The 16,603-nt window shown below is 36.1% G+C and overlaps 1 protein-coding gene across 4 annotated transcripts in view; it reads right to left on the bottom strand.

The window, feature by feature from the left end:
* LMBRD2 (LMBR1 domain containing 2) overlaps positions 1 to 16,603 on the bottom strand; it is a 46,300-nt gene that overhangs the window by 26,973 nt on the left and 2,724 nt on the right. For all 4 annotated transcript variants that reach the window (XM_008692637.2, XM_008692639.2, XM_008692638.2 and 1 more), the window contains exons 2-6: positions 8,042 to 8,278; positions 7,685 to 7,782; positions 6,068 to 6,163; positions 3,101 to 3,268; positions 1,432 to 1,642 (exon numbers count right to left, since the gene is read on the bottom strand). In XM_008692637.2, the coding sequence (XP_008690859.1) occupies positions 1,432 to 1,642; positions 3,101 to 3,268; positions 6,068 to 6,163; positions 7,685 to 7,782; positions 8,042 to 8,215 (747 nt within the window). In that variant the 5' untranslated portion in view covers positions 8,216 to 8,278. The remainder of the gene's footprint in view (positions 1 to 1,431; positions 1,643 to 3,100; positions 3,269 to 6,067; positions 6,164 to 7,684; positions 7,783 to 8,041; positions 8,279 to 16,603) is intronic.

Genomic DNA, 16,603 nt, shown 5'->3' with positions numbered 1-16,603 from the left:
GTTTACAAATGTTTAGATATTCAGAAAAACATAAAAGATCCCAAATTCCCTTGAAATATATAGGCAAAGAAATTCATACCTGACAAACCACGTTGTTTGATGGGGGGAGGAAGGGCAGGAGTTCTGCTATCTACGTGGACCTGCTGCTATTTTCAAATCATTCATTACAGAAAGAGGGGTTTCTCACAATATATAAATGTATCAAATTAACACTTTGTGCACTTTATACAATGTAATATGCCAAATATATTCAATAAAGAGAGTGGCTTCTAATTAACACAGAAAATTTTCTCTTATCTAAAAACCTTATACCTGTGTTAAAATAACAAAGAAAGCACCAATGCTGGTCCTAATTTTCCACATCCTATTACTCAGTAGAGGGTCTTACTTAACAAACAACAACAACAAAATCCATCTTTCTTCAGTCACTGATGACTCCTCCCAGCCAAAACCAGGTCTTGCCATAATTAGGTGGATTTATATTTCTTGAAGGAATATTGAGTAACTGGTGTAACCCACATTCCACAAATCTGAAACAACTGAATTTAGTACCGACTTTTAAGAGGGACACTATCAAATTTAAATTATCTTTTTAAAATTATTTTCAGGCACCTGGTGACTCAATTAGTTAAGTGTTTGCCTTCGGCTCAGGTCATGATCCCAGGGTCCTGGGACAAAGACCCGCAGGGAACCTGCTTCTCCCTCTGCTTCTGCCTCTCTCCCTCTCTCTGTCTCTCGTGAATAAATTTAAAAAGTAAAATAAAATAAAATTATTTTATTACCAAACATAAATTTTCATATTTTTTCAAAAAATTCAAATTTTCAAATATAAACATATCAGATATAAATATAAAAATTATCAAACATAAATTATTTCTTCTGAAAAACATAATAACAGCCATCAGATGCCTGAGGAAATGTAAAAGAATACTATTTGTAGATTCACTCCTACATCTTGAATCAGCGTCTTCTGCTACCATTCTTACATTTTGTAGGGAATGAATGCAAAAAAGCCAACAACAGATTTTTCAGTCATAACATATACTCTTTTGTTCATTTACTCATTCACTTAAAAAATGGGTGCTGAATGTCTAAGAGTCTAAAGGACCAGGGAAGGCATGTCAGCATAACCATTAATTAATCATCTAATCTGGGAGACTTTTTAAGAGTAAAAGAGGGGAGCTATTCAAAGTTATCCCAAGATGACAAGCATAACCCTGCACTGTTGAACATATTCACACTGAATCTTTGGTGGTTGGAAGGTGCAGGGGACATCTCATGAAACTGAACTGCCAATAAGAAGTCATGCTAATGGACGGGACATTCTGAAGGACTGCACGTCACCAAACGTTCAGGGTACAGCCCATCAATGTGCTAACGACAGCAGCAACAAACCAACCATGACTGACTGTAAGGTTTAAACTTGCTTACCTCCATGACATCTTCTAAAGTCTCTTCTGCATCCGCTTTCTCTGTCATCAGTTTGGCTGCCTTAAAATACGTTTTCATAAGCAGATAACCTCTTTTTGCTCCATTCCAGTATGACCGAGGAATTTCTACCAAACCATACCCCAGCAACAACACGAGAAGGAACAGGCCCCACGTGTTTGCAGCAGCTATCCCAATTGTCTGAAGCTGGTTCCTGAGAAAGAGGAAACACAAGCAGATAGCTGTGATAGATAAATTTTTCCAGCAGAAATGTAAAATAAAACTAGTATTAAATGGTTTTTCAGAAAACGGCTCTAAAGGATGGCTAGGATTTTATATGAGAAAACTTCTATCTTCCAAGCCTCAGCTACTCTTTTAGGAACAGCAGATAATCTGCGTGTTTTAAGAGGAAGTTAGAGCGTGACTGCAGAAATAGACTTTAACACAGGAAACACTGCTTCTATTATAGTTAATTTTAGAGGGGAATGAACCATGAGAGACTATGGACTCTGGGAAACAAACTGAGGGCTTCAGAGGCGGAGGGGGGTGGGGGAATGGGATAGGCTGGTGATGGGTAGTAAGGAGGGCACGTATTGCATGGTGCACTGGGTGTTATACGCAAGTAGTGAAACATGGAACAACATCAAAAACTAAGGATGTACTGTATGGTGACTAACATAACATAACATAATAAAAAATTATTTAAAATAAATAAATAAAATAAAATTAGAATCTAGGATAATTCCTGGCAAAAAATATATGTATTTTGTCCAAAGAAAAAATATTTTTTCATTAGGGGCTTACTCAGTATTAACCAAGAGAAGCCTGAAAAAATTTTAAAGCCTAAAAAATTTTTAACTTACATTGAGGCACACTTACACAAATCCCAGGAATGCAACAGTGAGCATTATCTTTACTGCTATATTTCTAAATTTCTGAGATCCATCTCTTCACATATATTATGTAGGTCACAAGTATAATATAGGTTTCAATTTTATTATAATGTCAGAATGTAACATCAGAGAGAAACACACCCTCAAGCCATAGTCAGAACAAAAGAAAAAATATTCACAAGTTCTGGGTCGCCTGGGTGGCTAAGGCGGTTAACGTCCGACTCTCAGTTTCTGCTCAGGTCATGATCTCAGGGTTGTGAGATCGAGCCCCACATGGAGCTCCAGCTCGCCGTGGAGTTAGCTTCCGTCTTTCCCTCTCCCTCGGCCCACCTCCCTCTCAATTGTGTGTGTGCACCTGCACACTCTCTCTCTAAAATAAATAAATATGTCTTTAAAAAAATATTCACAAGTTCCAATGAAAAAGAAAACTAGTTATTTTGTCATATACAAAATTGTACACCTGAAACTAACAGTACACTGTATGTTAACTAACTGGAACTTAAATAAAAACTTAAAAAAAATCATAAAGGTTAATACTCCTAACATGGAGCTATTAGACAAAGCATTAGTCCTTCATCTAATAACTATATTTAAATATATTATTCCATGTTTTCTTCTTACTAATAGGGATTATTTAGATTTCTTTTTGGGGAATCTAGAAAACATATAACTTGATATGTTTCTCAAAGAAATGTCTGTTTATCTGCATATGTGAGATAAAAATAAATTTTAAAAAATGCAAATACACACAGAAACAATGTTAAGAAAACTTTTCTTACCATTCTAAGTGCAAATGTGGGTTTACAGCTACATAAATTAAAAATGCTCCAAAAATCAGCAAATAGGTGCCATAATAGATTGCATTCTCAATCAGTGCAGTTTTGATCTTTCCAGTGATGGAAAACCCTCCTGATCTTGCATATGACTGCATAAAGGGTAACAGAATCCTAGATGGTTGGAAAAAATATGGTTAAAGAAACAACTGATATGTCTGTTTAATCTCAAAATACCAAATTAGGTGAATCTCAATTTTAATGTGTAGTTCTTTCCACAAATAAATATGATTTTGAGTAATTATTAATACTGAATGAACTCTAATACATGACTGAGTATTTTTGTAATATTAAATTTTGGAGAGAGCAAAGCACATTTCTGGGAGCAAAGGAGGCCACAATGACCAGCAGAGAGTAAACAGTGTGAGGGACTCATGATGAATCTAAAAAAAAAAAGTCTTTAAAGATTTTATGAAGACTTTGGACTGCATTCAGACAACGAGAAACCTTTTTCTTTACAGGAGACATGATCAAATATAAGTCTTCTAAAGACCGATAAGGCTTCAGCNGGAAGAACGGACTGAAAGGGAACAAAACTGGGACTATGTGGGAGAGGGTAAGGGGTGACGAAGTGGTAAGAAGCAGGAGGGGAGAAGACTGTGAATACACTGATTTGAAGTACTTATGACACATCTCAAAGGAGCTACACAGGAAGTAGTTGGCTATCCAGCTCCAGAATTCAGGACAGAGGGGTAGAAACACAGATAGATTCAGGAGTCCTCACCACATCAGTGGTACTGACGTGACACCGGTAGATGAGATTTAGAAGGGTGACTACGTAGAAGAAGGAAAGAGCTGAGCCTGAGCTCTGAGAAAGATTATCTTTTAAAGGAGACGGAGAGAAACAGGAGGAGGAGGAGCCAGTGAAGGAGACAGAGACAGAACAGCAGAGAGGGATGGGAGAAAACCAAGGAGCATATGGAGGAGAAAACAGGAGAAGGAAGTGTTTCAAAGTGGAGAGAGAAAACAATAATCAAATGCTGCCAAGAAGTCAAGTCAATGAAGACTTGTGTGTGAGTGGAGAAGTGGGGCTAGAAAACAGGGTTCAGTGGGTTGAGGAAAGAGCTGAGTAAATGAAGACAATACATGTAGATGATTCATTTGGGAAGTTTGGCTGGGTATGATAAACAGTGGCATATTCATATCATGGAAGATTTTTCCAGAAATGAATAAGAAAAGAATACTGATATACACAATACAACATAGATGAATCTTCCAAATTTGTGAGCCAAAAAAGAGATGCAGAAAAATACATACCAATAACTCATGTTTACAAAGTTCAAAAATGGCAAAACAAATCTATAGGAATGGATGTCAGAATCATGGCTACCTTCGGGAGGATATGACTGGGAGAGGGGTATGTGGGAAGCTTCTAGACGTAGCATAAACATTGTTAAGGTTCTGTAATATCATCTGAGTGCTGGTTATCCAGGTGTATTCACTTTGAAAAAAGTCAAACTAAGCACAATTTGTCACTTTCTGTACCATTTATACTTCAATTAAAAAGTCTCCCTCCGAAAGTGAGGCTGTGATGAGTAGATCAATGAGGTTAGAAGCCAGGAAGTTGGAAAGGGTGGCATTTGAGAGATGTTTTGGGTTTTTTCTTTCTTTTTTTAAAAGGATGAGAGAATTGTTTGTGCTTTGTTGAAACTGGAAGCTGCAAGTATAGGTAACAAGAGCTGAAGGAGATAGATCTGTATTTCAGGAAGAGGGACTTCACTCCGAAGTCACTGAGAGTGGCTCATTCTTTGAGAGGGAGGGAAAAGGATGGGTTGATAGGTGTGCTGCTGAGAAGCTGAAAGAGCAGCCATCTGATGACTTCTATTTTCACTGTGAAGTAGAAAGTAAAGTCCTCTGCAAGGGTAGAAGGTGACTGATTCTAGGACGTAAAAGAGAGAGAAAGAGCCACAAAGAGAACAGTAGAGGTTTGAGGTGTGAAGTCTTGCTGTGGAGAATGAAGAGCAAGCAGACTAGAGACACAAGGGAGGAAAGTGTGGCAATTCTGAGAGCCCAGGCAAATTCAATGAACGTGAATTTACAGAGGGGCTACTCTACTCTGCTGTGTGATTTTTCTCTTGCGATGTTCACTAGCTTCAGTTTTAGAGCTTAGTCCCCTGCAGAGTTCCTAAAATGCTCAGTACGTAGTGAATAACGTGTTTGGAGCACAGGAGAAAAAACCAACAAAGCTTCAAGGTGCCTGGGTGGCTTAGTTGGTTAAGCCTCTGACTCTTGACTTTGGCTCAAGTCATGATCTCAGAGTCATGAGAACGAGCTCCATTCCACGCTGGGAATGGAGCCTTCTTAAGGTTCTCTCCCTCTGCCTCTGCTTCTCCCACCACCCCCTCTCTTAAACAAACAAACAGACAGACAGACAGACAAAGCTATAGTGGGCAGAAACATGTGGAATACATAGTTATTACAGCTACAATTCCAGCTATATAGGGAGGACCAGGTACAAGATGACCAAAGACGGGACCCTGGGAAACACCAACATTTAGGAAATGGCCACAGAAATAGAACCCGTGAAGGANAGGTTGAGCTAAGCAGAGAGAAAGAAAATCAGGAGACAATGGTGACCTTAGCAAGAGCAGTTTCATGTAAAACTGGGACTGGAAGAAGACTGAACTGAGGAAGGTCAAGAGAGAAGGTAGTAACTGGAGGGGAATGGTGACAGGAAAAAATTTTTGTTTCTGTTTTCTGTTTCTCATTTGTTTCTGTTCTTTTTCTTTTCATTTCTTTTAAGATGGGAGAAAACGGAATGAGCAGAAAACAGAATATACAGATTTAAGAAAAAAACAAGTAACACTTGAATAAATTCTAAAACATGAAGGTTCATGAAGAAAGCATAATCTTTTTTTTTTCACTTTAGCCAAAATTAAAAAAAAAATTGTTTTATCCTTCACTGCCACTTACCATGTTAAAAACTGTGATGTCCAATATACTACCCTCCAGAAAATTGGCATGATTCCATCAGGAATGTAACTCCATGGCTTGAAACATGGATGTTGGCTGTTTAATAACAATTTATAGCCAATTAATAAATGACAACTACTTAAATTATACAATTAATTTGTGCATGGCAAAGTTCATTTACATTCAGATATTAAATTACTGACTCTAACTTCTATAATTTCATAGAAAACTTATAATTCAAAGCTGACTATCAAATGCAAAAAACACACAGAAAGGAAACAAAACAGTTTGTTCTAGAAGAGGAATGCCATTTAAATTTTCAACTTTCAGTGTATTTTTAATTCTTGAGTAAAAAGAGGGCATAATATTCACCTAACAGACCGATAATGTGAGTCTTTAAAAGTGAATGAGTCATGAAACTAAACCTCTGATTTGGCTGCCTTTAAAATACAACCCCCTATAAAAAAAAATAAAAATAAAATAAAATACAGAAAAAAAAAAAACCCATTTGTGGGTTTGCTTATTTTCCAGGGAGAGGGGGAAAAGGGAGGTGAAAGACATTAGGTGATTAACTCCTGAAACTGGAGCCCTAAAAATCAGTCACCATAGCATAGCTCCCATGGAGAGAGATGCCAGCGTTTGTATATAATTGTTTGAATTTTCTGAAGGTATGTGTATCATAGATTCTTTCATTAATAGTCTTCCTAGACTGTAAGGACATCATCTAGTCCAGGAGCTTCTAGCAATTCACAACTGCTGCTGATCTATATCCAATTTTTAAAATGCTTCAAAGGGCAGTAACATCTACATTTCAAATTTACCCTTATTCAGGTTAGATTAAAAACAATAATAAAAGCTGCATAAGGAAGCATTCAGACACTACTTAAAGCATTGGTAAAAGCTACTGTCAACATTTATTAGAGTTTTTTACTTGGAAATTTGATATGAATTTAACATAACCTTTCGATAATTCGAACTTTATTTATTCTCAGTTTAAAACTATAAATGATTTCAGGGCGCCTGGCTGGCTCAGTCGGTACAGTGTGCAACTCTTCATCTTCGGGTTGTGAGTTCGACTCCCATGTTGGGCATAGAGATTACTTAAAAATAAAATCTTTAAAGGAGTAAAAATAAAAATTAAACAACTATAATGATTTCAAAGGATGCACAATATGAAAGGAACACCCTACACACAGAATAATCTCCTTACCCTTTATACAACCTTGTGAGTCAGGCAAAAGAGAAAATGAATGCCCCATTTTTTAGACCAGAGAGAGGCTGAGAAGAAAAATAGCCATTGGAAGTCACATTCTTAGTAAGAGACAGAACCAGGGCTAAAAAAATCAGGTCTTCTCCAAGTTTCTCCTTAGTGTCTATTAAAAGGCCTTGTGTACCAACAAACATTTAGAATTTATTTAAGATTTAAATTTAGATAGAATACAAAGTAATTAAAAGTCTACTAGCAAAGGATAGAAGTGGGATGGGGAGGATAATTAGAGAATGAGAATCAACTTTTATAAAATCCAAATGGTAAAAGCTGACAATTTTAAAGCAATTTTTCTCATCTACCCTATTTTTAAAAACAAACAAACAAACAAACAAACAGGAAGCAAATACCTGGGAACCGGGGTAGCAGTGGCGTACAATCCTGTGATGTTGCTATTCTCAGGAGGGCTGGAGTTTGCAGCAGCATGCTTGCACCGGTTGTATATAGTCTAAATCAATGAACACATGGTTTAAAAATGAAAACCAAAAGGTTACCAGGTACTTAAGGGATACTGGAGGGTATCAACCTATCCACCAATTACCTTCCTGGCAATGCTTTTTAATGATCAAATTCCTATAGAAAGATTCAAATACAAAATATTCAGTATAACCTTATATAATTTAGCTGTCTTAAGAACTAACATACCGCAAACACGCTGTATGATTACCATTGCCTTCTGAATTGCAAAACTCAGTTTCACCTCTTACCGTACTAACATCCAGAGGCAGTATGAAGACGATAAGAAAGCAGAGATACCAAGCTAGCAGTGTTCCGACAATTACAAGTCTATGCTGTTTCTTGAAATCTCCATATCGATGAAGTAGGAATAATGCCAGAAAAAAGACAAAAACAATCTCGAGTCCCAAAGCTGCACCGCTCATTATTGAATGTTCACTTTGACTAACCAAAGTCACTCATGTACAGGTCTGGGTCATATCTGTAAACTGGGAAAGAAAAAAAAAAGAAGCATTAACAAAGGAAATAAACACTTGGAAATTTCCTAAATACTCCTTTATTAACGTATTAATACATTCTTCAGAAAATTGTCAGGCTTTACATTGAACTATAATAAAAGGAAAAGGATAATTCCTATTCTCAAATATATATCATTTTTTATTTTTTTTATTTATTTATTTTTTTTAAAGATTTTATTTATTTATTCGACAGAGAAAGACAGCCAGCGAGAGAGGGAACACAAGCAGGGGGAGTGGGAGAGGAAGAAGCAGGCTCATAGCAGAAGAGCCTGATGTGGGGCTCGATCCCGTAATGCCGGGATCACGCCCTGAGCCGAAGGCAGACGATTAACCGCTGTGCCACCCAGGCGCCCCTATATATCATTTTTTAAAGCAGATCTTAAAAGTTTCACATAAATTTTATCTTCAGGAAAAAAGTTATCTTAATAAAAATTACACTACTTCTAAAAATATTACAATATAAGAACACTAAATGTGAACAGTTTTAATAGCATCATTTGGAGTTTGTTCCTTAAGGCTGTAAGTCCCAACAGAAATTTTAATACAGATACACTATTGACTAGATCCTAGGAAACTGGATATTTTCTAAAATTAAGTTTTCTAAGTCATCCATAACTCATTACTTAAAATGTTCCGAAAGACGGAGAGAGAGCATGAAAAAGAGCATTTGAAAATAACATTTCCTTTGTTTGAAACAGTTTTATTTTTTTGTGATAATCTCGTCTAACAAATTTAACAACTTGAAATTCTTACTTATTTACTGCTTCACAAAATACAGTTGACCCTTGAACAACATAGATTTGAACTGTATGGGTCTACTTCTACACAGAATTTTTTGATAGATAGAGTACTATCAATGTATTTTCTCTTCTTTATGATTTTCTTTTTTTTTTTAAAGATTTTATTTATTTATTGGACAGAGATAGAGACAGCCAGAGAGAGAGGGAACACAAGCAGGGGGAGTGGGAGAGGAAGAAGCAGGCTCATAGCGGAGGAGCCTGATGTGGGGCTCGATCCCATAACGCCGGGATCACGCCCTGAGCCGAAGGCAGACGCTTAACCGCTGTGCCACCCAGGCGCCCCCTTTATGATTTTCTTAATAACATCTTCTTTTCTATAGCTTACTTTATTGTGAGTATATAATATACCTACAATATATGTTGAATCATTATGTTGTATACCTGAAACTAATATAGTGCTATATGTTAATTATATTTCAACAAAAAATACTCATACTGTAAAATAAATATCAAGTTCATCCAGTGAAACACACACACACACACACACATGCACTGTTAATCAGCTACTTATGTTATGGTAAGGCTTCTGGTCAACTGCAGGCTATTAGTAGTTAAGTTTCCAGGGAGTCAAAAGTTACCACAGATTTTCAACTGGACAGGGAATTGGCACCTCTAACACCCGCATTGTCAAAGGGTCAAATGCATGCTTACCACTTCCCATTTATCTATATAAATCTTATTTTCTTTAAAGAACGTTACTATTAAATGCAGAAAAATTTAACAATGATTATTGAATAAAGTCATACACTTGAGAATATTTTTAATTATAAATGCTGATAATACAGGCATCAGCAACGGTTTGTTATCTCTCTAGTCTTATAAAATAATATACCTTTTTTTTTTTTAAGATTTTATTTATTTGTTTGTCAGAGAGAGAGAGAGAGAGCACAAGTAGGGGGAGTGGCAGGCAGAGGGAGAAGCAGGCTCCCACTGAGCAAGAAGCCCAAAGCAGAACTCGATCCCAGGGTTCTGGGATTGTTTGTCTATAGACTAACTACAATATTCCAAGGAATTAATATCTTTTTCTTTAAGATTTTATTTATTTATTTGACAGAGAGAGAGACAGCCAGCGAGAGAGGGAACACAAGCAGGGGGAGTGGGAGAAGAAGAAGCAGGCTCCCAGCGGAGCAGGGAGCCCGATGTGGGGCTTGATCCTAGGGTCCTGGGATCACACCCTGGGCCGAAGGCAGAAGCTTAAAGACTGAGCCACCCAGGCGCCCCTCGAGGAATTAATATCTTAACAGAGAATCAAGATTGTGATGCAGAATAAAATAAGGCAGAATCAATAAAATACTTCAAATTAACATCTCCAACCAAAACTAGTTATAAAACAAATAAAGAAACTTCAGGTATTAACAGGATGAATTTAAATTCATGTAAGAAATATCCTTACATGGAATATCACAAACAAAAATCACACATAATAAACTATTTTCTTTACTATTTCTTCATATTGTTGAAGTACTTTCTATTCCTCTGTGTGTTTCAACCAATATTTTCATATTTCTTAAATATCTAAAATTGACCCCTTTTCATCACTCTCTATCACCACATCCTGCTATGTTTTTCTTCAAAGCACTTATCCACCAAATATAATGTATATTGACATTTATTGTCTCCCTGTAACCCTTTCCTCCTCACCTTCACCCCCCAGACTTCATGAAAGCAGAGACTTGACTATTCAATACTATATTCCAAGTGTCTAATATAGTGTCTAGCATACAGTAGATATTAAAAAAATATCTGTTGAATGAATAAATGAATAAAAAACTTACTCTGTACTTTAGTATAGACACTGTTTTCATTAATGCTGACTACAAAGGCAAAATAAAATTCCTGTTATGATCTCCAAAACTGATATTACAAATACTTACTGCAACTCAAAGATTTACTAAAACTGTCATTACCACTTCTCAAAATCTCAAATTTCATATTCTATGAAAAAAACCTATACCATCACATTAAGAGTTAAGTCAAACCTTATTTGTAAGCCAAGAAAAGATTAAGTGGATAGCTCAATATAGAATGTGCTAATGAAAACCATCACCTCCTTCAAGATTCAGCTTTAAAAAAAATAATTCAATGTGAATTTAAATGTAAGACGGTTATTATTTGAAAATCCCTTCATGGTTTGACCTAGATATTTATTTACCTGAAATTGTCCAGTCCAAGGAATATGGTAATCATAGAAAAAAGACTGAATATCAGAGATTACCAAGGAAATGCCAAAGTATGACAGAAGCAGATGATGGAATATTTTTGAAGTATAAGAAATGATGTTTGTTAAGATTATTTCAGAACATTAGAAAATTACTGTAATATTAACTGAAAAAAAACCTCAATTCACAGATTTTTACATTTATTATAATATGCATAAAAAACGTAAGACAAAATATGAAATATATGAAAACATTAATAATAGGTGGTAAGATTACAGGCATATGCAGACAACAAAATCAGTAAACTTGCTACTAGCTACTAATATTTTTTTACAATGGTTGTCAATTTTTCAGTCTGATTCATAGTACTTTAAAATCTTGCAGATGAATAAACAGAATTTGGATCCTTTATTCTAGTAATAAAGAAATTATCTGATTACATCTCTTCCCATTCTCAGTGTATTAGTCTCCTATTCCTGCTATAAACAATTCCTATAAACTTAGAGGCTTAAAACAACACCCTTATATCACAGTTTCTGTGGGTCAGGTGTCCAGGCCCAACTTGGTTCAACTAAATTCTCAAGATGGAAATGAAGATGTCAGCAGGTTTGTGTTCCTCTCTGGAGACTCTGGGGAAGAATGTACTTCTAAGTTCATTCAGGCTGTTGGCAAAATTCAGTTTGCTATGTTTATAGGATTAAGATTCCCATATTCCATAGCTGGCATTTGCCCTTAGCTCCAGAGGCCTCTTTCCAGTCTTTGCATGTGGCCCTGTGTATCTCAGACTTAGCAATGGCTTGTCAAATCCTTCTCAGGCTTGGAGTCTTAGACTTTCTCTTCAACTCCCAGCTGGGAGAACACTCTGCTTTAAAGGGCTCATCTGATCTCATTGGGAAAATCTGGATAATCTAGTCATATTAGTAATCAAAACTGTAAAAATAGAATTCCTCACTTGATGAAGGCATAGATATCCTTGGGGGTCTACTATTCTGTTTACCACACCATCTATTTCTGTTCAAGCTGAACTTCTGTTCTCTTATTATGACACAAGGTTAGGCCTAGGGGTCCCATTAAATTGGAGATAAAATTGGGGTTTCCCTAATCTGAGATGAGAAAATAATAGTTTTAAAGTCTGTATCTTTGACCTTGTACCTAAATTCAAGTGAGGAATTATTTTTTTTATAGTCCAGAATGATAGTACTTTCCAAGGTTCTTTATGAATTCCTATATCCTATAGCTTGTTTTATTTCAGCTGAAAAATTTTGTGTTCAAAGCTAGGTGCACCTTATCCTCCATCTGATCTAGTTACTTATATCTCAAATTCATAAAATCACTATTAATTAAAATCTAATAAAAATAAAGATTAGACAGCTCAGGTTTGGCTTACTGAAAAAACTCATCACCAGGGAGTATATATAGCTATTTGGCAATATACACCAAAGACCTTAAAACAGGTACATATCCTTTGTCCTAGCAATTCCTCTTCAAATAACTTAAAGAAAAACCAAAATGTGAACAAAGATTTATCTATAATGTTATTTTTCATGTCACCATTATTTCAACAGGAAAACATAGAAACAACTTAAATGTTTATACTAAACAGTCCAGGCCAGTCTTAACAATGTCCTCCAGTCACATCGCTGTCCATTGTCTTTTTGAAAAAAGCAGCCAAGGGTTTCATAAATCACTAATCCTTTTAATCTGTCCATGACTCATGGGAGCAGGAATCTGTGCCGAGTCCCCTGCACGTGAGTTAAGGACTACATAACAGCAAAACTCAATTGCAGGCAGTGATTCAAGGAGGCCACCAGACTCCCCCAGTCTAGAAGAAAGGTGAGATCCACAGGGACACTTTAGAGATGTCAAAAGGGACAGGGGTGGGATCTGAGGGAGTACACATAAGAAACACATGGGACAAATATACACCAAAATGCTAACAGTGGTTGTCATAAAATGGTAAAGAGATGATTTCTATTTTCTTCTTTGCGTTTTTGTGTGTGTTCAATTTTAAATAATGAACATTTATTGCTTTGTAATTTTAAAATTATTTAAAAATCAATGTAGTAATATGAAAGTAAAGCACATGGTAAATAGGAAATGAGAAATTCTACTGTGGTGTTGTGTCTCCTTACACCAGTTAGAATGGCAAAAATTGACAAGGCAGGAAACAACAAATGTTGGAGAGGATGTGGAGAAAGGGGATCCCTCTTACACTGTTGGTGGGAATGCAAGTTGGTACAGCCACTTTGGAAAACAGTGTGGAGGTCCTTTAAAAAGTTAAAAATTGAGCTACCCTATGATCCAGCCATTGCACTACTGGGTATTTACCCCAAAGATACAGACGTAGTGAAGAGAAGGGCCATATGCACCCCAATGTTCATAGCAGCAATGTCCACAATAGCTAAATCGTGGAAGGAGCCGAGATGCCCTTCAACAGATGACTGGATTAAGAAGATGTGGTCCATATAGACAATGGAATATTACTCAGCCATCAAAAAGAATGATCTCTCAACATTTGCTGCAACATGGACGGCACTGGAGGATATAATGCTAAGTGAAATAAGTCAAGCAGAGAAAGACAATTATCATATGGTTTCACTCATTTATGGAACATATGAAATAGGAAGATCGGTAGGAGAAGGAAGGGAAGAATGAAGGGGGGGTAAACGTAAGGGGGAATGAACTGTGAGAGACTGTGGACTCTGGGAAACAAACTGAGGGCTTCAGAGGGGAGGAGGGTGGGGGATTGGGATAGGCCAGTGATGGGTATTAAGGAGGGCACGTATTACATGGTGTTATACACAAATAATGAATCATGGAACACTACACCAAAAACTAAGGATATACTGTATTGTGACTAACATAATAAAAAATCATTATAAATAAATAAATAAATAAAGTTACAACTATTTTAAAATACAAATATTTTGTTACACTGTGGGGAAACCCGGGTTCCAAATCCCAACTTTATTTAATTGTGTAATTTTATGCAATTTATGCTGTTAAGTGAGGATAAATAATCACCTCACACAGATTGCTATGAAGATGAGATACAAAAGTGAAACACCAAATAAGAGTTCTAGAAACAGAGTAGGTCCTCAAAAAATGCTAGCTGCTCATCTCCACCTCCTTCATATCATGTGCTCCTAGAAGATAACTAGTTGCTTCAATAGTCTCAAAGCAAAGCTTTACACTGAAAAGCTTCCTCTCCACCATCCCCTCAAAATATGAATGGATACCAAATGCTTTTCGCTACTCATTCTCTGTGGTTATTACTACAGCCTGGGCCCACCCTGATTCCTATAAAACAAAAAATGATCTTTGCTCCAAGAAATTGCTCCCCTTGCCTCTCTAAACAAATGGGATTACCTCTCCAGGTCTACAAGGTCGCCCAAACACTCCTTCGACTGTCTGTTGTAAAGAGAGAGAACACATCTCAGAGTCACGTCAAGAAGGTGTATTAGATACACCAACGTCATGGAGAAAGACAATGCCATTCTTCTAGGCACAAGATCAAAATGGACCATTTGCTGACCTGTAACTATATATAGCTGTGCAAAAATATACGCAAGGGCAAAAGAGGAAACATGCCTCTGACCACAAAAGTGGTCCTTCTTGTTAATATTCCTTAAATATTAAAATAACGTGTTTAGGCTAAATGGCAAAAATGAAAGAAGAATGTGCAAAAATTTGGGGGCAAATCAAAATTCAGTTCCATGTGATTAGAAATTGAAAGAAATTCAAAGCTATCATAGGTTGGCATTAACACCACAGCAGCAAAAGTAGATTTTACTCAAAATCAAAATGCCAGTTCATTCATTCAAATCTTAGCACTTGATAGCCAAACATAGTCTACCTTTCAAAATACGAGTTCTGAAAGTCTTTAAACACTTAAAATCCAATTTAGTCCTCTGCCAATTATCAAGATATCGTACAATGCCTTTCATAATTACCCTGTTAATGTTACCGACTTGGGGTACTGTTTCCCGAGTACTTTATGGTTGATAGTGGGTTTTTTTAGGCTAAACACACTTTAAGTGGGAAATTTACAGGTTAAGATAATTTTGGAACTTGAAGCATAACTCAAATATCTTCAAAAACAAAGAGAAAGAGAAAGAAAAGACAAGAAGGAAGGATGAAAGGAAAGATTTGTGGTAGCAACTGAATAAGAAAACACAGACAAAAATTTTGTCCAAACCTAAGATTCTGAAGCTGAATGAAACATTTCTAGCCAGAACCTAATGATGCATCAGACTTAGACTGTGCTAACTTATATATGTATCTTCATTCAGATATGTGAAATAATAAAAACTAGGAGACAACTCAAGATCTTAATAATGAAAAATGGAAAGTATCAGAACTACATGTGAGTGTTGTGAAAGTCAACAATTCTCTACCACCGATGAAAAGTTAAATCTTCCGAATATAACCACCATTATTCCATTTTAAGATTCCAGGTATAAGGAGAATTCAGCTTAGGATAAACACAGAATACCACAAGAGAATGTGGTTCCTACTCTAAAAATACAAAACAGTTGCAGTATTTTTTGAAGCCATTTTCAAAAAGTAAGCTGAGTTGCTAAACCAACCAGGTAAAGTGAATTCCAAAGTGTGACAAGCCCTTCTGAAGAAAGATAGACATGTACAAAGTGCCTAACCTTTGGCAAGACATGAGAGAGAAAGAGAGAAACCATGTAAGCAAGTAAGAAAAAAACAATTGGAATTGTAATGGATTCTTGAAGATTTCATATAAAGAGATTATAAGACTTATTTTGGTAATTAAAGAATAATCCTTAGAATCCTTCTTAATAAAATAATAATAAAAAAAAGAACAGCTAACATTTAGTACGAGTTTACTAGATTCCAAGCATTATGCTAGCACTTAACATACTTTATCAGATTAGACCGCACAAACCAGTAAGAAGGGACTATTAGTATCCTTGTTTAACAAAGGAAAGGGCACAGAGAGTCAGCAGTTTGTCCACATTCCCACAGCCAGTGAGTGGCAAAGCTGGGGTTCAATCCTACTCATCCTAACTACAACTGGGATACTACACAGTTTTTTTTCGAATCCAGACATACTTTCTTAATGCAATTTAAATTGTTTAAATAATTTCTTTTGTTCGGTTTTTTGAGTGAACAAATTAGAAACATTCTATTAATTATTCCTTTAGATATATCAAGATAGAATGCTAGAAAAGTCATGTTTAATATAGAATTAATACAGTGAAGTCTTTTCACCTTCCAAGTAAGATTGCTGTATTACTTAACGGTAATATTTGACTCTAATCTACATGGGGAAGGTAGAAAAGAAAACATAGAGCAAATTAGAATAA

This window comes from Ursus maritimus, unplaced genomic scaffold (genome assembly GCF_017311325.1).
Source record: "Ursus maritimus isolate PB19 unplaced genomic scaffold, ASM1731132v1 scaffold_15, whole genome shotgun sequence".
Taxonomy (NCBI): Eukaryota; Metazoa; Chordata; class Mammalia; order Carnivora; family Ursidae; genus Ursus; species Ursus maritimus.
This window is presented reverse-complemented; position numbering and strand designations above follow the sequence as displayed.